Genomic DNA, 23,162 nt, shown 5'->3' with positions numbered 1-23,162 from the left:
TAGGCATGTGCAGGAATGCCAACCACATTTCGCTCCAACACATCATTGGTGCCGAGTTACAAATGTTCCGCAATTTTTTGAACAGGCGTTGTTTATCATGACAAGCACTCTACCGCTTTTAAGTTTTTAGAGACATTTCAATTCCCCATCTTTCTATCTTCATTTCCTTTTACTTCCAGTGGATAATCTAATAAGAATAGAAATTCTTAGAAGGAACACAGTCATCGTACTGAGCAGTAGAGAGGCACATAACTTCAAGCGCGCGCGCACACACACACACACACACACACACACACACACACACACACACACACACACACACACACACACACAAAAACAGTCACTATTCAGAGACCAGAAAAGATTTTATTGCTTTGATACTTCCATGAATATTAACATCTTGATTTAACAGAGTTTTTGAGGAGAGGCACAGTCTCTTATCATAGACAAGTGATCATTTTCTTCCAACAATAAAAATAAGTATCAAAATAAGTTCTGATGATTAAATAAATTTCCTTTCTACATGGAAATGAAAGGGGAACACTGACATTGTCCACGATGAATGATGTTGCTAAATGTTTATGATAAGGTCCCCATCTTACAATGTAACACCATTCCTTTCATTACAAAGTCCAAAAGCCATTTAATTCAAATGCTCTCCACTTAACTGGACTATAGCATGACAACACAGCCTTTAAATTTTATCTCTAAAAGAAGCTTCTTTTTTAAATACATGTAACAGCAATTTCACATTTTAAGTAGTATATAAGGTACTATGTTAATAGCACCCTTATTAAATTTTCTACTCTAAAGATACTCAGAATTCATCTGAGAGATTTGTTGCATTGTTTCAACCACAAATTCTTTTTTAACCTAATACTGGGCAATAGAGATCAATCTAACAAACTGTGCAAAAATTAAAATGTAAATGACAATTATACAATGTAACAAACAATGCTCTAAAAATCTTAAATTTCAACACCTGTGCCTTAACACAGGATACAAAAGGTTCATTTCAGATATACACCTCATACAGCTAATAGTACCTTTCATTCGCTGATGTATCAATCAAGTAGGTGTCAGATATTTAAGGCTATAGCTGGCTGTCTTTTAATAACATTACTTGCATATATAAATAAGACTACTATTAACACAGAAAATTTCATTTCTGTGTTAGCAGAGATCTTCATGATTCATTATTTAACTGAACTTCTCTTCCTGATTTCTGAGTTATAACAATTTATGAAATTTTGCAGCTGAATGCACACATTCATGACATTTATAACTTCCTTCATGTCATGTCAGGGTATTAAGCACAGAAAGGTATATTAGGAACTTGATTTATGTTCACTGAACAGAGAATAAATATATCTGTGTGTCTTGCACACTGTTTCAAGCAAACCACATTTACATTAACAGGACACTAGTCAAGTAGTGTCCACACTGGGTGAATGTTTTCAGCTCACTTCATTCGAAAGTGACCGAACAGCATTATGTTAAAGATAGAATTTTTAGAACTGTAAACGTGAATGACGATTATAAAGTGCTCCAATTTACAATCAAATTTTAAATGATTTTTCCCATGTGGGTTGTTTGCAATCTTTAAAAATGACAAGAAAAACTGTCTTTTGGTTTCTGCCTTAAAGGAGAAACATATTCAAAAAAGACAACAGGTTAATGATGTCGTACATTGGTTTACAAATATTCTACATTTTTACTACTCACTTGATAAGACACGCCAAATACTAAAGATTACACAGAAAGGCGACTACAAGCGAACATTAATTTCAATCACTAATAAATACCAAATAAGTGACAGACATTCAAAATAATTCATAAAATATGGAAGCAAATTATTTGAATTAATAATGCAAAATTAATTATGTCTGATATAATTTCAAAAAGAGTGTGAAGAGAGATTGCACTCATGTGACTTTCGCTCTTTTGGAATGATTTTCTAGGATTAATTAGTGCTGACTGATTAGTGTCAAACACACTTCTTTATGCCATTACAAAATCTGCAGTTTGTTGGTGTCTTCAACATTAACATCCACAGCACAATATGATATACAATTGTATTAGAGCTATGGAGCAGAATAATAATACAGTCGTGACCAAAGCTACATGCATACAAGATGCTGCTCTCATGGATCACAATTACAATAAACATTTTAATCATAATCTACAGTCTCTTCCCTCTTTCAGAAATCAACTGCATAAGTACTTGATGAAATTCGACAATAGTCAAAAGTTAAGTCCTACTGTATGATGAATTTATGTGGCTGGTCTGTATTATCACAGATTGTGTAGTAACACAAATATGCACACCTTTGCTGAATAAGTTCTTCCTACAGTAAAATTTGTGTTAAAGATTGAGCCTATCATCTGCCTCAGTTTGTGCGAATATGAACCATTAAAAGAATAATAAACACCCAGCCACCACGTTTGTGTTTTCAAAAGACAAACATCTGTGAGCTGCTGCAATAAAGTGAGATTCCAAAAGATAAAAAATGCTCCATTTACATTTTAAAAAGATACTATTTCCACCATAACAGATTTTTAAAACTGGTCACATAACATACACGAATACTGAAATAAGGACTCTGTAGTATCTTCAACATAACAGAAAAGAAGACAACAGAACACTTTTGGCATATTTTATGTGACTGATGCAGTTTATGTGCAAAGAACTTCTGTCCTGACTAGACCTAGAGAAGGTGGGAGCCATACTACAGTTAATATGAAGAAAGATAATGTTCTGCAATATGTGATCACTTCACTGATGGTTACTAGAAGACATTGATGATGGATTCTCTTCCTTTGCCAACGCCAATCCACTTAACTGCAAAACAAAACATATTGTTTATAAATACACCAGGAATAAGTGATTTGTATAAATTTACACTGGAGAGCAATATCATATCAATACAAGATTCTGCACAATGTGATGTACTTACTATCTCAGAGAAAAATGAGACTAGGCCAATCACTGTTATGTCCTTAAAAATATATTAATAAACTGACAGCTGTATATTGTTATTAAGCTATTACAAATTCTTAAGTATTACAGAGTAAATTAATACATCTAAGTGGTAATATGGATTAAATTATTTTCGTTTTAACCCAATGTTCAACATACATACACAATCTTGATTTTCTGATGTCAGAAGCTAATTCAAGATTTAGGATGAGAAAACACACATATACGAAATAAATACAGACTCGAAACTTTCAAACAAAGTAAAGGGCATTTTCTGTTAGATTTTCCCATAAGCATAATCTACTACATGGTAAGTTATTTGTGATGCTGTAATGATGTTTAAATAACACATTCAAGTCTCTCAACACACTGCACGAACTGCGATTTCTATTTACCAAATATAAAAAACTGTTAAATTAATACTTTTCTCTCAGAGTGAGATTTTATTATTACATCTCTACCATTTTCCAACTGTTGAAAAGATTTGTTCCAAGCCACACAAGTGGTCAACAGGGCACTACTGGGTCGTTTCAATTTGTTAACACAATTCCGGATAGGAATTACTGAATATAGAGCCTTAAGAGGAAGAATTAAGTTATTTTCAAAGTGAAAATGAGTGTATGGCATCGATGGCCAGGAGGCCCCATCCGGGAAGAGGGGGGGGGGGGGGGGGGCAACACAACACCCAGTCCACGAGCAGAGAAAATCCCAACATGGCTGGGAACTGAAACCAGGCCTGCTGCATGGGAGGCAAGCATGTAACACCCCAGCTAAGCAGGCGGACAGTTATTTTAGAAACATTGCATAATAGGATACTTGTGTGTGTAAATGGTAACAAGGTATTTCCAGTTCAGAAAGCTGAAGGGACTGCTGTGTTACCAAACATTCTCTGGTGACCCATTTTGAGTGTCAAGACACACAATGGCTGAAGCAGGTACAGGGGCATATAACCTGGGTTGGCCAACGGAGCTTAGCCAGCAGGCACCATTGTCTCTCCACAGTGTGTTGGAGCTCTTGGTGCAAGGGACTACAATGGATGTTTCACCAATTCATACTCACAAATATGTAATGCACACACCACGGAATGCACAACTAGATCACATTATTTTCTAAACTTCCACGTCTTTCATACTAAAATATGTACATTGTTTATGCCTTAATTAGACATGGACAGGGGGGGGGAGGACCGGACAGGGGGGGGTGGACCGGACAGGGGGGGGTGGACCGGACAGGGGGGGGTGGACCGGACAGGGGGGGGAGGACCGGACAGGGGGGGGAGGACCGGACAGGGGGGGGAGGACCGGACAGGGGGGGGAGGACCGGACAGGGGGGGGAGGACCGGACAGGGGGGGGAGGACCGGACAGGGGGGGGAGGACCGGACAGGGGGGGGAGGACCGGACAGGGGGGGGAGGACCGGACAGGGGGGGGAGGACCGGACAGGGGGGGGAGGACCGGACGGGGGGGGAGGACCGGACGGGGGGGGGAGGACCGGACAGGGGGGAGAGGACCGGACAGGGGGGGGAGGACCGGACAGGGGAAGGTTGGAGTTTAAAATAATTTCGTAATAGAGTGTTAATGTTACCATAATGTTTCATGAAAAGCTATTCATTTTAAACATACGAGGGTCACACCAAAAGAAATACACACGATTTTTGTAAAAACACAGTTTTCATTCTGCATATGTGAAAGTTTTTCAGTGTGTAGATACATCCTTCCCACCTGTTTTCAAGCTTAGTTCAACCTGTTCCCTTCAGTGGCGCCGTCACAGCATGTCTTCAAGATGGCTGCTACACTTGACGTTCGTCAGAAGCAACGTGCTGTCATAGAATTCCTGTGTTGTGAAAACGAGACAGTGGGAAACATCCACAACAGGTTGAAAAAGGTGTATGGAGATGCTGCTATCGATCACAGTACAGTTAGTCGGTGGGCAAGCAGGTTACATGATGAAAGGGGGCTCGGCAATATTGAGGATTGTCCTCACAGCAGCAGGCCTCGTACTGCACACACTCCAGACAATGTGCAGAGAGTTAACGAACTGGTGACTGCTCACAGCCGCATCACAGTGAACAAATTGTCACGCTACGTTGGGATAGGGGAAGGAAATGTTTGCGGAATACTGAAAGTGTTGGCGTTAAAAGAGGTTTGTGCCAGGTGGGTTCCCAGGATGTTGACAGTGGCTCACAAAGAAACAAGAAAAACAGTATGCAGTGAACTTTTGGAACAGTACGAATATAGTGGAAACGAATTTCTTGGAAGAATTGTGACAGGTGATGAAACATGGCTCCATCATTTTTCACCAGAGACGAAGGGGCAATCAATGGAGTGGAATCATGAAAATTCACCCAAGGAAAAAAGTTCAAAACCACACCTTCTGCCGAAAAAGTTATGGCTACAGTGTTTTTTGATTCAGAACTAGTCTTGCTTGTGGATATCATGCCAAATGGAACCACCATAAATTCTAATGCATATGTGACGACACGGAAGAAACTTCAAGCTCGACTGAGTAGTGCTTGACCACATCGGAAAAAGCAGGATGTTTTGCTGTTGGGCAACAATGAACAGCCACATGTCAGTCGAAAAACCAAGGAAGCGATCACAAAACTCTGATGGACAATACTGAAACACCTGCCTTACAGTCCTGACCTGGCTCCATGTGACTATCATCTCTTTAGGAAACTGAGAGACTCTCTTCGTGGGAGACGGTTTGAAGATTATCACTCCCTTGTGCACGCTGCCAAACAGTGGCTCCAACAGGCTGGTCCAGAATTTTACCATGTGGGTATACAGGCACTGGTTCCAAGATGGCGTAAGGCAGTTGAGAGGGATGGAAATTATGTGGAGAAATGAAAATATTGTTCCTAAAGGATGTATCTACACACTGTAAAACTTTCAAACATGTAGAATAAAAGATGGATTTTTTAAAAAAATAGTGTGCATTTCTTTTGGTGTGACCATTGTATATATATTTTTATAACCTTTTGATCCAAGTCTGAATGCAATTTATTAGAAAAACCTTTTTGTTAATGTTGGCAGATTTGTTCAAAAGTTGTATTAAATTATAATGTAATGTATGTCACTAGGACGAAGTGGAATGATACAACAGAGAGAATAGTGGCAGCTGCCAACAGTTAAGTACAAATGCTAGTCAACTATGAAATTGATAATTCCACATAATTTTTGAATATTACCCTGAAGAATCTGTCTTTTGGTATTCTATGTTTCTAGTTTCTTGATAATTGGGCCTGCAGTGAAATATGTCTTGAAAGAACATTGTAAGTAAGTTTCCAGTATCACTGCTTAAATCATTTATTGATTATTGCAACAGCTGTTCCAGAAAACTTCCATTTTCAAGTACGTCTACAGTGTAAACATAAAACATCTATGGTGTAAGCTGTCAAAAATTACAGGAAATATTACATTATATCAAGATATTATGCCACACTGCATGAAACAGCACAAAATCAACATGAAATCAGTATTTTAGAATTTCATGTAAATGTTATGAGAACAGTCACCAGATACAGGCACACCGACATTACATATGTGTCAAGACAACTAGAAATCTTCCGAAAGGATGACATAACGATCAATAAATGTTTTAAGCAGTGATACTGGAACTTTACTTACAATATACTTACAATTCAGTGTTTCATTTACTCCTGTGCTACTTCCAACACCTTTCTCCTTTACTTTCATTCCATGTTACCTTCTGACATTTAGATTATACTGTGCTTTCTGCTAAAATGCTGCAATGGAAGATCACTCTGGACTTTTTCAATTTTGTTGGCTTTCCTTACAAAACTTTAATCACGTTTTATGGTGACATTTACTTTACCCACTATATCTGCCGATTTTAAGTTTACTTAAATGTAAAATTGCTATCTTTTCAGGGTTGACTTCCTGTCTAACACAGTTTAAGAAAACATGACACTATAATGATCTCGTGCAGTTTTCATTAACCTGTTACATAGGACTTCATACATTCAATACTTTGTGTCAACTAACATTACATTTTTGACCAATGGAATAAAAAGATTACCATCTACAAGTGTGAAGCAATAAACCATTGCTTTCATCATAATGGAAATCAAATTATTCACACAGCTGGAACAGACAAGTATCTCTAATTTATTTATGAGTAGTTTAACAAGTAAAAATATACAAAGATACCAACAACAATAGTTATTCTTGAATAAATATGTACTTACTTGGAACTCCAAGACACTCTTCAATTCTTTCAATATACCTCTTGGCATTTAGTGGCAATTTATCATATTCTCGGACATCTTCAATACTCTTTTGCCAACCTGGAAGAGTTTCATATTCGACCTGCAGAAGTTGAGGATATGAGATTCAAAATTGGGCCAAGCATTGTTCTGACCTACCCCAATAAATTACTATTGCTTCACTTCAAATGAAATAGGGAAGGCAAACAATTTATGTGAGGAAATTTAAAAAAGAAATCACTATGATACTGGCTAATTATTAATTATCTTTTTATCAGATCTCTGTATATCCTGTGGAATATATATGTGCAAGCAGTTAATGCTAACAACCAGAAAACTATCAGTGCACTCGTATGACATAACAAACTTGCAGTAAACACCAATTTAACAGAAAGCCTACAATACATGATCATAAGTCTACAGATAGATGAAAATTGTGAGACAGGGATTAAACCCAAGCCTTTGTTAATTAGTCCCGAAACATCACACTGTCACTAACTTCTTTCTAAACACAACTGACAATTACATGTAAATGACATAAGTATTATCCACCTCATCATTGACTACATCACAAAGTTTGTAGGAATGGGTAAAGATGAGTATGATGGGGTGACATCATTTTTTTTTTTTTTTTTTTAAATGTACTGTGCCATAGATTCAAATTGAGGTGAGGTAAGTACATGGGTCTCTGTGCCATTTTGGCACTTATTACTCAACAAATTAATTTAAATGTGGTCATATGAGAAATGACCATTTGCAAACACAGTTTCTTCTGGAGAAATCCTCATTAAAAATCCACAGTTTTGTAATAGAAAAATGTACTAATAAAATTTACAAGGCAGCTGAGATAGTAGGCATCTCTCACTGTTGGGTATGTTATCATCCGAAGTTGTACAGGAGGAGGATCTGAATGCGCAATTGGTACAATACTTATTAAGCTCCCACCAAAAATTCTCATGGGAGAAACATTCTAAATGTGTTTTTTGAAAACTTTACACATAATCCAGAGAAATTCTGGTATCAATGAGTGACTGTAGATCAAATCTGGATTCTGCAGTGTATCTTACAGACAAAACTACAATCTGAACAGTGTGTTGGTGAAGACAAATGTGCACAGCAGAAGAAAAATCATTTGTTACTTGGAATGGTGAATGCAATGGGTCTGGCCTCCCAGGTGGTCGTCAATTTGGAAAAGGATAAAACTGACTAGTTCTTATTCCAAAATCATACTGAATGTTTCAGCAGCAAGATGGAAACTATGTCATGAAATATAGCGCATAAGAAAATACTTGTGGACCAAAATCAGCAACTGGTGAAAAGTGACAGACAATACTCAAGATCTGGTCCGATGAGGGTTTGTAAGTGCCCTCCTTTGTGGGTGAAATGCACTTCTTTGAGATTCCAGCAATAAACAATGTAGCATCTGCCCTCCCCATATGATACACTCATATGGCCATTCTGGTTTTAATCTCTCTGAACATGTACTCTCAGGTACTTGAAAACTGTGGCCGATTCCAGAGACTGAGCACCAACTGTGTAATCATATGATGTGTGGTCTTTTTGTCTATTTACTTACGTTACAAAACATTTATTTATGTACAGGGCCGACTGTCAACCTTTGTACCAAGTGCATTTTGAAAAATGAAGAAAACTGCAGGATAGCTGTTTAATCCACAATCTTTTATTGGGCACACGATCGGTTTCGGAACAGTTACAGTTCCATCATCTGGCGTAAAAACTGAAATCGCTTAATCATCTGAGGTCATCCTCATCCCAACGCTGTCATGGAACCGAAGGTTCTGTCTGTGTCAAAAGAGGAAAAGGGACAAAAATTCCATATCACCCATTCCTACGTACAAGTTGTGTTCCGTGGCACTGGGTAACAGTATTGGGTCAGGATGACCTCACATGATTAAGTGATTTTTATTATTTACATCAGATGATGGAACTGTAATTGTTCCGAGAGCCGTCATGAACCCAATTACAAACTGTGGATTAAGCAACTGTCCAGCAGTTTTCTTCATTTTTAACATGGACTTGTACAGTTGCTGCTGCCCTGTAATAAGAACTCTTTGCACCGAATGGTGATCATATCCGAGTTTTCCTGATGTAAAAATTTGTTAACAATGAGACTTCCCCATATACCGCTGTACTGTTGGGCAGTCTCAGTGAGCCTTAACGCTGCCTGTCACATTGTTAATATGTATTGGGAACACAAAAGGTGCTATCAGTCATTCAAGTACAGGGGACACTACTTTTGCTTCTGATAGTATCTCCTTTTTGAGGAGAATGTACTGGGTTTGTTAGCAAAGACATTATCAATCAAATAGCATACATCTTTCAATAATCTGTAATCATGCAGAACTCTACAATATCCTTGGGGGGGAAGGGGGAAAAATATGTGGCATCAACCTGAGCTCTGAAGTATATACGGCCTTCTAGATATCAAGAATGAACAGACAAGCCTGCTTATCACATCATCAGTGTTTGCAGTATCTGCGTTAATTCCAACAGAGGAGATTTTAGCCTCAACGAAGTTCTACAGCACTTTCAAGAACCAGTGTAAATGCGGAATCTAGGAATGTACCATAACCAATGTACCATAACCCACTATGTACTACCCCCGAATGGATCACAGATATAACAGATTAATGACAGTCTGCACAGAGGTGTTTAAGCGTCATTATTCCCAATTTCCACATGTGAATGGAATGGGAAGAATCCTAAATAAGGTACCCTCTGTCATGCACTTCACAATGGTTTGCATAGTATAACTGTATATCTTTATCATTTTCACATCTCGGTGATTAAAATTAGGAACTGCTCTGTGGTATTCACTGAAGCAACTTTCAAACAGAAAATTTGTTGCTTCTATGTTAATTTTATCACCTATTTCAGAACCACCACCACCACCTTCATCCACTGCTCAATGTTGCCTTCGTACAATGAATGGTTATTTTTAATCACTCCAGTGCTTGTGTACTATCAATTGAGATAAATGGAAAGTAATAATATGACAGCAAATAATGCAAAACAATGGCAATTTAAAGAATTTTTTTCTGGAACTGACAATTTTAAACAAGCATTGTGGAACATGACTGCTGTATCAATATCTATCAATAATGGCACTGCTGCAAATCTCAAAGATATGATCACACTGTTATTGGCTGAATGTTTTCCATATGCATTTTCCAGACTACAAGTCAGACCTTAATTTTCAAGTAACTTTTTTAAACAAATTTTTACCATTTTTATTACTAGATTGCAAGGCCAGATAAAAAATCCCTGAAAATCATCAGAATTCTTCTTCTCCTCCTCCTCCTATTCGTTGTCCTCTTCATATATGAGATGGTCTTCACTGCCATCGAGAGTGTTACTTATGCTACACTTCTTGAAAGGTTTAACAATAATGTCTTCTCTCACTCTAGACCATGACAGTTTTATATTCCGACACACTTGTTTGTATGGAGGTCATTTTAAAGCTCCCTACACCTCTCTCATATACACTTCAAACGGTTTATTTATTGATACATCAAGAGGTTGCGCTAGTGGAGTAAGTCCTCCCACAACAACAGAAAGCTCTGTATTTACCTGTCTCAATTTATTGTTCAAAGAATTTTTCAAATGACCTCTAAACCGATCTAGCACAAGAAGAGAATTATTCTCCAATAAAGCACCTTTCTCTCTCTCCCACACTCTGTTAATGCATAATTTTATACCAGCCTCATCCACCCAACCTTTGTCATGTACATGAGCACATACTGGCAGTATTTCAGAGGACTTTGGCATTGTTTTGCACTTGAAAATGAACACTGTATTAAGTTTAGACCAAGCACAACAGGGAAGAACAACAGTGCAGTGCATTTTTTCATGTACACTTATTTTTCTAGTTACACTTTTAGCACCACTCATGGTAACAGTTCTGTTACTTGGCACATCAAATGTCACACGAGTTTCATCCATATTCACTATTTGGCTTAGTTCTGCACTGGTCTTCTTTTGAATGTTGAATAACAAAGTGATGGAAACATATTTTCTCTTCATATTCTTGTGGCATTTCCTGATATATTTTGGGTTTGGTTCGCATGCAAGGTCCATGATGCTTTGTAAACCTGTAGCACCAACGAACTCCATTCTTAAAGTCTGTTAAGCTTCACTGTAGGTATGGTTTACGAGTGTGTATTTGAATAATTTTTGTATTAATTCCAATGCCATTTCGACAGTGTCCCTCAATCCCTTTCAGTATGCCGTCATCAAGTTTTGGTCACTTTGCATTCAGTCCTCTATTTGCACGTTTAGTCTTCCTGATTTTTTTCAGTTCTTCTTTACAAGCCCACCAACTGCAAATGAATTTTTCTGTTGGAGGGCTGAAATTCTGCTCAGCTGCTCTGTTTCCACGTTGTTCTGCATATGCTATTACTTTCAATTTATAGCCCACATCATATGAATACCTTTTTATTTTTCCATTATGAAAGTAGCTACTAACAAAATTTATGTACTGTTACTGGTAATACAAATCACTTTCAATTCAAGTTCACTGACACTGCAAACTGCAATGATGCATCACAGGCTAGACTGTGTCCTGGGTTTATGACAGTGGGGTGGGAGAGACTGCATTAGCAAGCTCGTGAATCCCCCCTCAAACTCACATTTGTCGCATTGGTGCACTGCTGATGCCAGTTGAATCCAGTGTTGCCAGACAGAGATAGATTCTCTGCAGCATCAAACATACGTCTATTTTTAAGAATGGTAGGACTTTTAAATCAAACACTGGACTTTTTATATTAATTTTGAGTGTAAGACACACCTGAATTTTAGAGGCACGCTTTCACAGAAAAAAAGTGCATCTTATAATCCATAAAAAGGTATTGTTCTTATTTACTTTACATAGATGATTACACGATTGTTGATTCTACCCACCTCTACTGAAGCAAGTTCGCTGATGCTTGAAGGGAAGTAGTTTAGCTCTTTGCCTTTCTTCTTGTATGCTACAGCAATCTTTATTTCTGGTAATGTATCGAGTATATCTAATTTTGTTACACATATTCTGCGAAAGAAAGACATTCCAAGTTAAAATAAATACTAAAAAGTTCTGAAGCAAGCTTTGATAATTTTTAGTTTACAATTTCACATATTTAATTAGACTAGGCATATGGGAGCAAGAACTAAGACAAGAATGTTGAGATGTGCATAGAAATGGCAATTTAAGTAAATATAATGCAGTGGTAATTTCAATATGATTCTTCTGGGTGTGTGACTACATGATTATATGAAAAAAAACTGCAAACATTTTGGCTACCATTGCAGGTAGGCCTCGTCAGGTGAATACTTGGTAATTTGTGGTTACTGCTTCATATGTACAATTGTGTAACTACACTTTCAGTTGAAAAGGACTTGACACCCTGGCATCATCCTCTTCCATCCAAACAGGCCCTGGAAAGCCCAGCAGTACCGATCGACCGCTGTGTCATCCTCGGCCAACAGGCATCACTATATCCAGACACCCTGGCATAATGGACGTTAACTGGATGAGAAGCCACAAGTCGGGATGTGAAATGCTTATTGCTGTCAATATTTAACACTAACTTTTGTTGTATGTAATTCAGTGGATGCTACCAAAATGATGTACTGCTACTTATGTGTGTGAGCCAGTGGCTGCTAGGATCTGTCTGATCCCTGTTTCATGCAATGTGGTGACTACAGTGACAGTGCTGCTCCACAAATTAATATAAAATAGTCATTTCAATAAGCATATGACACCCCCAATGCCTTAACACACTGATCTAATCAACATGCAGCATACCAGGACTTCCAATCACTTTCAACTGAAGATATAAGGATTCAATATATTTTCTTTATTTGCTTTCTCTTTTAGTTCGTTATATAGAGAAAAGAACAAACCAAATGTTGCCCAAGAATTGGCATGAATATAGCACAGTCCAGAATTAAAAATTACAAAATTTGCGGTCCTGATATGCAGCATAGTACAACAGAATAATACAGGTAGCATGTACCTTCTGGATTATAGATGAACATAAATCTGTGCATTAGATGGCCAAAGGGCAGCATATATATATTTTGCCAAAAATTATTACAACTTTTTTTTCTTAGAGTAGACTTCCCCTCCTTTAAACACTATAATGCTTAGTTATACTAGCACACTTGAAATTGGGATGTCATAACATATATAAAGCAGCAACCATCAATCACCAAAACTTGCCCTGCCTGGTCATATGCAGACAAATTTTACTAAACAGACTCCAGACAAGACAGACTAGGATCTAGTTTTGGTAAGTAAGTTCAGTAATTTAACATATCCATTATTACCACCAATGCACTGTGCTATATAGGTGGTTACTTTGCCTTATAGTGTGTGTTTTTATGGCACAGTTTGGGTCCCATGGTGAAATTAAGCCAAGCATTCCATAGAAAAAATATTTTCTGGTGTGAGATGGATTACACACAGTCCAACAATCATGATATTTAAAGACAATTACATTATATAACCTACCCAACATTCATTGCATTTTTACCCTAAGTTAATTCTGAACACTATTAAAAAATTATTTTTATCTAGACAGCCATACTAGAGCGCCAATACCTATCGAGCTATCAACAAACTAACTGTTGCACAGCTGCCTTCACAGCAGGTTATTTTAAGTAAACTCTATTACATACAACTCTGAGTAGCTCATTTTTGATATCCCATGATCTGACAAGCTACAATGGTATCACAACACAGTTGACACTTGTGTCACATCAGTTATGAAACATTGAAAGGATGTTTCACGTGGCCTAAGCAGTTGTTATCAAGAGATTATGAAATTTGAAAGCTATTTCACGTGTCAAAGATGTCATTTCCAACATGCTACAGAATCACAGAAGAAACATAAAAATCTATTTTCATTTGCAGCACAAACTATATACTTCACAACAGATAATGCAACAGATCAATCTTGTGCTGCAGCACAATTATGTTTAATATGACCAACTGATAAGCAACAAACAAATATCATGACAACAGAATATGAATATTAATAAAAATTTGCTCTTACTTACAAACTATAGCCATTAACTAAAGTGGTATATCGTAAAAGTGGCAGGTCCAGCCAGCCACATCTTCTTTTCCTCTTTGTTGTAACACCTACTTCACTACCACGTTCTTGGAGGAGCTCACCATTTGCCTAAAATAAATACCACAAGCTTTCTGTAAGTGCATGAAATGTGTCAAAGAAGGTGATATAATTTGTTAATATATTTGGTAATAAAATCTTAAGCTTGCAACATGTGTGATGTCTTGTCTTTGAGGTATGTTTGGAAGTGGACCACAATGACAAAAAAATTTGTTGCCAGGTCTCAGCAGACAATGGCACAAGAAAAAATAAATGCTGGTTTTTTGCAGCAGGTGGTGGATTAGCAAACACAAAAAAGGCTGAAAAAAGTAATGCGCATTCAGAGATTTAACATAACTGGAATTCTTAAGAATTACAATTTTGTTACTTTTAATTGAGAAGTTCTCAAATGTTTTTGTACTGCATCCTCTTTGACCTGACAGAGACACTGCACTGTACTTCTGCTCTTTTACAAGCTTCATTAGCTTAATATTACTGTGCCTTCATAGTTCAAAATTCTTGATCAATATATATTTAACCGCCAAACATGTGAACAAACAAATTTTGCATGCATATACAAGATTGTTGATAGTGAAATATTAAATTCCATACGACAAAATTTTGCTGGTGGTTCCAAAATAGTATTAAACTCAAATATTCCTTATTGCAATTTCAGCAAAATAAATATCTGGATGTTTCCAGAGCCATAGATAATGAATTTATGAGCTTTTCTAAGCAAAACTTTTATTTTCTTGAATTCATCACATATTTTCTTCTAATACCGCGCAGCATTCTTTATTATTTTTAATTGAAATTATAAATGCTGGCCCGTGGGAGGTAGAATATTTTCACTTGGTTATCAGATTTATGTATATTTACACCAATATACACAAACACTGCCATTAATGAAAAGTGAAAAATATGAAGCACTGCTGAAGATGTCCACAGATGTTCTCCATTATGTTCTCAATCATTTCTTGAGGAATTATCTCCCCATTATGTTCTCAATTTTTCTTGAGGAGTGACCTCTCTCTCTTCCTGGTTTGTAGCTTTCAACTCTTCACTATTGTTGTGTCACTGTGAAAAATCTGTTCTTGAACTGACCTTTCAGAAAGAAATTGGGGACTGAAAGAGCAAGTGACCTCGTCAGTCATGGATACCACCAAATCGTGAGAGTATTTGATATGGATTAGATTAGGCATTTGAATTTTGGGCCATATAGCCAGAACCCTATCTTGCTGAAACCATATTGCATTTAAACTGCAATATCACTGCAGTTGTGAAATGAAGAAATTGTTAATAATGGCCGCATAACAGCTCAGAATTGACCACCACTGGCTGGCCATTGTAGCCTATTTAAAAAAGCAGCACCCAAGATGCCAACCTCTGGTCTATAACAGTCCTTTTTATGTACAAGCTGTCAAGCTGCATCCAAGTAATATTGGTTTTGTTTACTGACAAACTGACCCAAATCAAAATTCATCTCATAAAACATCACAAGATATCAGAATCACAACATTTTTGTCAATTTTGTCTAATAACATCGTGCATAAATTGCTCCTACTCTATTTACCAGCCTTAACTGTTTAACCACTTGCAGCTTATAAAGATGAAACTTTACATCCTGTTTCAAAATTCTTCACAGAGATGCTACGGATTTGTGATGACCTGAAATGTTGACTGACAGATCAGTGGCTTTTATTGCAAAGCTTCACAAGCTTGTCAGATATTATCCAGCAACTGAACAGTCATTTCAGGTCCCTTATGCTTTATACTAGTTTCAGAGCCCATCTTATGCTATTGTTTTATCCATCTGGGCATTGTCTTTCTGTTCAGAACAAGGAAATGGCCATCTCTTGCATGGTACATTCTGTGTTGGACAGTGAAGGAATTGTGTGCCTCAATACGCACCTGTGCTGGCCATTATGAAATGAATGACACACTATGTGGATCTAATGAAGTGTAGTCAATGGCATGAGCACATCTACATCTTAGCAGGGCAGTCAGTTGTAAAAATACTATTTCCCTCGGGCCATCCTCTATATACATACTTTTATTAGTCAGGGACTGAAGTAAAACAATGTCACAAAGTATTAATTAAAACCAGTTCTCTGAGGTACCAGAATTGGCGCTGGCCATGGAGCAGGAGCAGTTTGCCCAGAGGCAGAGTTTTCTAATCATTTCAGTCTGCTGATTCAACATCCTGTGCAGTAACATGAAGTATTTGGAGTATTCGGACAGAGCTGCCTGCCTTCTATTTCGGTCAAAGTCTTGGATACATTTGCGTAAAACTATCTCTCTCTATCTTGTGCGCGCGCGCGCGCGCGCGCGCGCGCGCGCGCGCGCGCGCGCGCGCACACACACACACACACACACACACACACACACACACACACAGAGAGAGAGAGAGAGAGAGAGAGAGAGAGAGAGAGAGAGAGAGAGAGAAATGCCTAATTCCATAACTATGACTTCTGTATAAATTTTTTTTGTTTTTATTACAGGACATTAAGTTTTTGTTTTGGAAGAGGCTGAAACTGCTTGGAAAGGAGTGGAAAGAACTCTTGATCACAATTAAGTTTAAAAAAAACAGGAAAACAGTTATTTTCTGCATGGAAAATGGAGAACAAATATTGAAAAAAGGCACACAGCAAAACAATTTATGAATGAAATAAATATTCTAATGAACTACATTACAGAACTACTTTTTTAATCCTTAAACTCAAAGAATACATAAAGAATGGAAAGGAAGAAAAAAGTACATCTAATTTTTGTTTGGACATATATCAATAGATTTTTTTTTTAATTCGACAGCATTGTTTTCTATTTGGCACAAAGTACATTGGAACAATGATTGTGAAAGTTCAGCCACTGTCTCATCCATCATCTACTTCCATTTTCTCATCACCACCTAAATCGTAATCACAAACATCTGACTAGAGCATACCAATCTGTGACTTTACATTGGATGATCAGCTCTATTTCAGTAAAATATACGACTCACTCTTCTACATTCAGGTCCCAAATTGCTTGTCATCTATCATAGTACCAGATATAACCACAGCAAGCATACTAATTAGAAAGCCCAACTTAATTGTCAGTTAACCCTACAGCTGCAGGCAATGCGAACTTAAAGAGTTCAGCTCTTTCTGGGTGATTTCATAGGGTACCACATTATGTCGAATATAATTTCTGGGCAATTTGTATGTAGAATTCGCTATTTTCACAACAATGTTTGACTGCTGCCCTGGCCAGTACATTCTCCAGATCTCTCACCAATTGAAAACGTCTGGTCAATGATGGCCGAGCAACTGGCTCGTCACAATATGCCAGTCACTACTCTTGATGAACTGCGGTATCGTGTTGAAGCTGCATGGGCAGTTGTACCTGTACATGCAATCCAAGCTGTGTTTGACTCAATGCCCAGGTGTATCAAGGCCGTTATTACGGCCAGAGGTGGTTGTTCTGGTTACTGATTTCTCAGGATCTATGCACCCAAATTGCGTGAAAATTTAATCACATGTCAGTTCTAGTATAATATATTTGTCCAATGAATACCTGTTTATCATTTGCATTTCTTCTTGGTGTAGCAATTTTAATGGCCAGTAGTGTAATTACTTAATCTGCTTATGTTCTTTAAACCAGGTCCTTTCTTCATATCACTGGCTGGAATTGATGTATATTTTACTCAAAATTTTTTTTGGAAGTACAGTACTTATGTATATTTATGAATGAACGGAGTTTTAAACCTGATTTATATGAACACCTCATGCTGATTTACCCCCTTCCCCCTTCACCTCCACACCATGAGGCACTTAGCATTTTCCCTGGTGGGTGCATAATACATTTTAAGAACCTCTGCTTTAAACAATCAATATCTTACTGAACAAATTAACTTTTTGAGGCAAAAAGCTAGCATTAGTGTCACTCATTTTGTGTTTTATCTCACAAGTGGAAATTTCTTTGGATGTATCAGTAGCATTCTTGGGCAATTTAAAAACTGGTAAGGTACAGAAATTTCAGTAAGGTTGTAGCAATTGTCTACGGGCTGACAGACCATCTCGTCTGCCAAACATTTCTTGATCCTATCCCACCGTTGCCTGCCATTAAGACACACCATGTACACTGTCAGTCAGAACAGTGCTCTAATATCATATGGCCTACAATCTCTTCACGTGCCCTTAAATCAAAATGCTCCCAATTAACATGCCATATGAAGTACGTTTGCTGGGAGTAATGTTGTGAGCATGTGAGCAATTAGGGCAGCTGCTTGTGAACTGACAAAGAATATAGTTCAATGATGAATTTAGGTTTTGTCTGGACACAAATGACTACCATATTGGAGAAAACTACAATTTGTACAACATCCTAGGCCAGGGTTCACTGTTGGGAGTTAGCCTGCCAGAGATGATGGTGCATGGTGTGGTCTGCTGAGACAGAGGCAAATGATCATATCTAGTTTAAATATAGAGAACACTTCTTGATGTCATACAACTGCATGTTGTTTCAAAATCGAACCACTGTAAATGTCCCTCTAGCACCTCATATTTAACAGATGTTCAGCCTGCATACTGTAAATGTGTGTCACGTACCTTGTAAATGTTCACTACGATGATCACAAAGAAGTAGGTGCCATTTAGACAGTACAAAATTTTTGCTGAACAGTAACAAACACATCAGGTTTTCGATCCAATTCTTCTATTATCCTTACAACTTCCAAGATCTTTGGTAGCCATCAGATAATGCTGGTGGCATTAGTTTTGTTTCGATAGCTATCAACTGTGCTACAGAACACACAAGGAAGGGTATATCTGATGAGTTCCCATCGATCAGAACAGGGCACACACCCAGTGATATGGAAGTTGATCAAAATCTGATTTTTTAAAGAAAATAAAACACTATCTTACTCAGAGTTTAAGTAGCATTGTCTAAGTTACCTAGATGTTTAGATGCCTAGAACAGAGCAGAGTAAGAAAGACTGTTATTACCGCCAAAAACCCTCCAAATTCAAAGGCAGCCCATTTCTCAAAAATGATGTGTTTTCCCTGTTGACTGTAGAAATCATTTGTACCTCAGGAACTGAGCACAATTTAACTCTGAGTGTAAAATACAGAGTAGATGATGCGCAAAAAAACATTCAATCATGAGAAGGGAAGTACTGCAATTAAGTATTTTATGGCCTATGGACTTTGCAGTTACACAACAGATGATGTTGGACTGTTTTGCAAATGTAAACATGGGACTGCATCTGTAAGCTATGGAGGAAAACTTGTTTTATTATGAAGGACCGATGACTGACTTGAAAAAATGTTACACAGTTTTCATTTACTATAGTCTGCACTTTTGCTTGTCATTCTGGTGGGTCCACCAGTGTATGACTGTGGGCTTTCATATGAGCAAAAATAATAAAGTAAATGGAAGGCCACAAGTTGTGTTATTATGGGGACAATAAAATTGCTGACAAGGACACTGCAATTTGGAACGAATTAATTTAAGCTGAAATTCTTAAACTGGATGACGAATGTATTAAGTATGTGAACTGTTTAAATTAATTCAATTTTTACAGACTTTGGAGTGAATCATTTGCTGATGGCTATAAAAACACTAATTTCATTTCCAGCTGAACCTATAACAAGCTGCCACCTATTGCTTGATCATAAAAATCTCTTAATCTACTTCACAGTTATGAGCATAAAAAAGTGAGTGAACAAGAATTTGAAGGATTATGGCACGGCCAAAGTAGATTACAGAAAATCACTCAAAATGTGCTCCCACATGCTTGTTGGTATATGAGAGATCTATAAAATTATACTTAAGACAGGCACAAATCATTGAAACGTTTTTCACTATGGTTCTGAAAGGGCATCAGTAATCACAAAATTAGGTGGTGTAACATGGATTTAACTTTGGACAATTCTGACATGAGTCTTCTGCTAATTACTGGCCTCATGTTATCACTACAGGGAGACAATCACATTGTTAATATATAGCACTTTAGTGTAATTATAGTAAGAGTCATTTTTCAGTGCTAGTAAACAGATACATACTAAACTTTATTTGAATATATCCAAATCCTGGCATAATGCTACTACTATCTTTTAAAGTAGGTCACTGATGTGAAATGACCATTAATACTTTCTTTACAATATATTACATGAAAAAAGCTAAACTAAAATTTCTACTTACATCTAATAGCTCTGTTGGAAAGGGTCCATCTCCAACTCTTGTTGTGTAAGCTTTAACTACTCCAATTACATCTCCAATATTACAAGGTGGAAGACCTAGTCCAGTACACACACCACCTATGCTGCAGTTTGATGATGTCACATACGGGTAGGTCCCTGAATAATTCAACAAACAACAAGTTTGAGAATACAATAATGTCTATATCCTAAGGAAGCCCTATTTTGTACATATTTTGCTATTATATTCCAAACTACTTTAGAGCTCTATTTGTGCCATTATTTCACCATAAGTTTAAGGATGTCAAAAATTTAACATTTAGTGGTGGGGAGGGAGAGGGGAGGGTGAGAGGGTGGGGGAGGGAGAGTGAGGGGGGGGGAGAGTGAGGGGGGGGAGAGTGAGGGGGGGGGAGAGTGAGGGGGGGAGAGTGAGGGGGGGGGAGAGTGAGGGGGGGGAGAGTGAGGGGGGGGGGAGAGTGAGGGGGGGAGAGAGTGAGGGGGGGGAGAGTGAGGGGGGGAGAGGGTGAGGGGGGGAGAGAGTGAGGGGGGGGGAGAGTGAGGGGGGGAGAGTGAGGGGGGAGAGTGAGGGGGGGAGAGTGAGGGGGGGAGAGTGAGGGGGGGAGAGTGAGGGGGGGAGAGTGAGGGGGGGAGAGTGAGGGGGGGAGAGTGAGGGGGGGAGAGTGAGGGGGGGGAGAGAGGGGGGGGAGAGAGGGGGGGGGAGAGAGGGGGGGAGAGTGAGGGGGGGAGAGTGAGGGGGGAGAGTGAGGGGGGGAGAGTGAGGGGGGGAGAGTGAGGGGGGGAGAGTGAGGGGGGGAGAGTGAGGGGGGGGAGAGAGTGAGGGGGGGAGAGAGTGAGGGGGGGAGAGAGTGAGGGGGGGAGAGAGTGAGGGGGGGAGAGAGTGAGGGGGGGGGGAGAGTGAGGGGGGGGAGAGTGAGGGTGGGAGAGTGAGGGTGGGAGAGTGAGGGTGGGAGAGTGAGGGTGGGAGAGTGAGGGTGGGAGGGTGGGAGAGTGAGGGTGGGAGAGTGAGGGGGGGGAGTGAGGGGGGGAGAGTGAGGGGGGGAGAGTGAGGGGGGGAGAGTGAGGGGGGGAGAGTGAGGGGGGGAGAGTGAGGGGGGAGAGTGAGGGGGGGAGAGTGAGGGGGGGAGAGTGAGGGGGGGAGAGTGAGGGGGGGAGAGTGAGGGGGGGGAGAGTGAGGGGGGGAGAGTGAGGGGGGGAGAGTGAGGGGGGGAGAGTGAGGGGGGGAGAGTGAGGGGGGGAGAGTGAGGGGGGGGAGAGTGAGGGGGGAGAGTGAGGGGGGGAGAGTGAGGGGGGGAGAGTGAGGGGGGGGGAGAGTGAGGGGGGGGAGAGTGAGGGGGGGGAGAGTGAGGGGGGGGAGAGTGGGGGGGAGAGTGAGGGGGGGGAGAGTGAGGGGGGGGAGAGTGAGGGGGGGGAGAGTGAGGGGGGGGAGAGTGAGGGGGGGAGAGTGAGGGGGGGGAGAGTGAGGGGGGGAGAGTGAGGGGGGGAGAGTGAGGGGGGGGAGAGTGAGGGGGGGAGAGTGAGGGGGGGGAGAGTGAGGGGGGGAGAGTGAGGCGGGGGAGAGTGAGGCGGGGGAGAGTGAGGCGGGGGAGAGTGAGGGGGGGGAGAGTGAGGGGGGGGGAGAGTGAGGGGGGGAGAGTGAGGGGGGAGAGTGAGGGGGGAGAGTGAGGGGGGGAGAGTGAAGGGGGGAGAGTGAAGGGGGGAGAGTGAAGGGGGGAGAGTGAGGGGGGGAGAGTGAGGGGGGGAGAGTGAGGGGGGGAGAGTGAGGGGGGGAGAGTGAGGGGGGGAGAGTGAGGGGGGGAGAGTGAGGGGGGGAGAGTGAGGGGGGGAGAGTGAGGGGGGGAGAGTGAGGGGGGGAGAGTGAGGGGGGGAGAGTGAGGGGGGAGAGTGAGGGGGGAGAGTGAGGGGGGGAGAGTGAGGGGGGGAGAGTGAGGGGGGGGAGAGTGAGGGGGGGAGAGTGAGGGGGGGAGAGTGAGGGGGGGAGAGTGAGGGGGGGGAGAGTGAGGGGGGGGAGAGTGAGGGGGGGAGAGTGAGGGGGGGAGAGTGAGGGGGGGAGAGTGAGGGGGGGAGAGTGAGGGGGGGAGAGTGAGGGGGGGAGAGTGAGGGGGGGAGAGTGAGGGGGGGAGAGTGAGGGGGGGAGAGTGAGGGGGGGAGAGTGAGGGGGGGAGAGTGAGGGGGGGAGAGTGAGGGGGGGAGAGTGAGGGGGGAGAGTGAGGGTGGGAGAGTGAGGGTGGGAGAGTGAGGGTGGGAGAGTGAGGGTGGGAGAGTGAGGGAGGGAGAGTGAGGGTGGGAGAGTGAGGGTGGGAGAGTGGGAGGGAGAGTGAGGGAGGGAGAGTGAGGGAGGGAGAGTGAGGGAGGGAGAGGGAGAGAGAGAGAGAGAGAGGGGGGGGGGTCTATGAGTAGTAACTATTTCATTTTTTTGGAAGTAATTCATAATTCGCCACAGTATTAAGCAAGACCTCACGTAAGCATAAAAGAAGCCATGACTGGATGAGAGAAAGGTCTCCATTCCTCTTTCTCCGTCCAAACTGAGCACTAGCCCCAAAAGGCTGTTAACTTTTCAGCTCCGTATGCACAAACCTAAGTAATCTGACAACTAACGGCATTTGAAAGCATTACATATTAGGATGCATATATGAATTAGATAAA

General features: G+C 40.3%; 1 protein-coding gene across 3 annotated transcripts in view; it reads right to left on the bottom strand.

The window, feature by feature from the left end:
- Positions 1-346: 346 nt before the first annotated feature.
- The window catches only part of LOC124709719 (adenylosuccinate synthetase), a 70,731-nt gene continuing 47,915 nt past the window's right edge, over positions 347-23,162 (bottom strand). For all 3 annotated transcript variants that reach the window (XM_047240864.1, XM_047240863.1, XM_047240865.1), the window contains 4 exons: positions 14,267-14,391; positions 12,128-12,254; positions 7,190-7,310; positions 347-2,842 (listed from right to left, as the gene is read on the bottom strand). In XM_047240864.1, coding sequence (XP_047096820.1) covers positions 2,790-2,842; positions 7,190-7,310; positions 12,128-12,254; positions 14,267-14,391 — 426 coding nt within the window. In that variant the 3' untranslated portion in view covers positions 347-2,789. The remainder of the gene's footprint in view (positions 2,843-7,189; positions 7,311-12,127; positions 12,255-14,266; positions 14,392-23,162) is intronic.

This window comes from Schistocerca piceifrons, chromosome 1 (assembly GCF_021461385.2).
Source record: "Schistocerca piceifrons isolate TAMUIC-IGC-003096 chromosome 1, iqSchPice1.1, whole genome shotgun sequence".
Taxonomy (NCBI): domain Eukaryota; kingdom Metazoa; phylum Arthropoda; class Insecta; order Orthoptera; family Acrididae; genus Schistocerca; species Schistocerca piceifrons.
The sequence above is the reverse complement of the archived record's forward strand: the minus strand, read 5'-3'. Positions and strand labels throughout refer to the sequence as shown.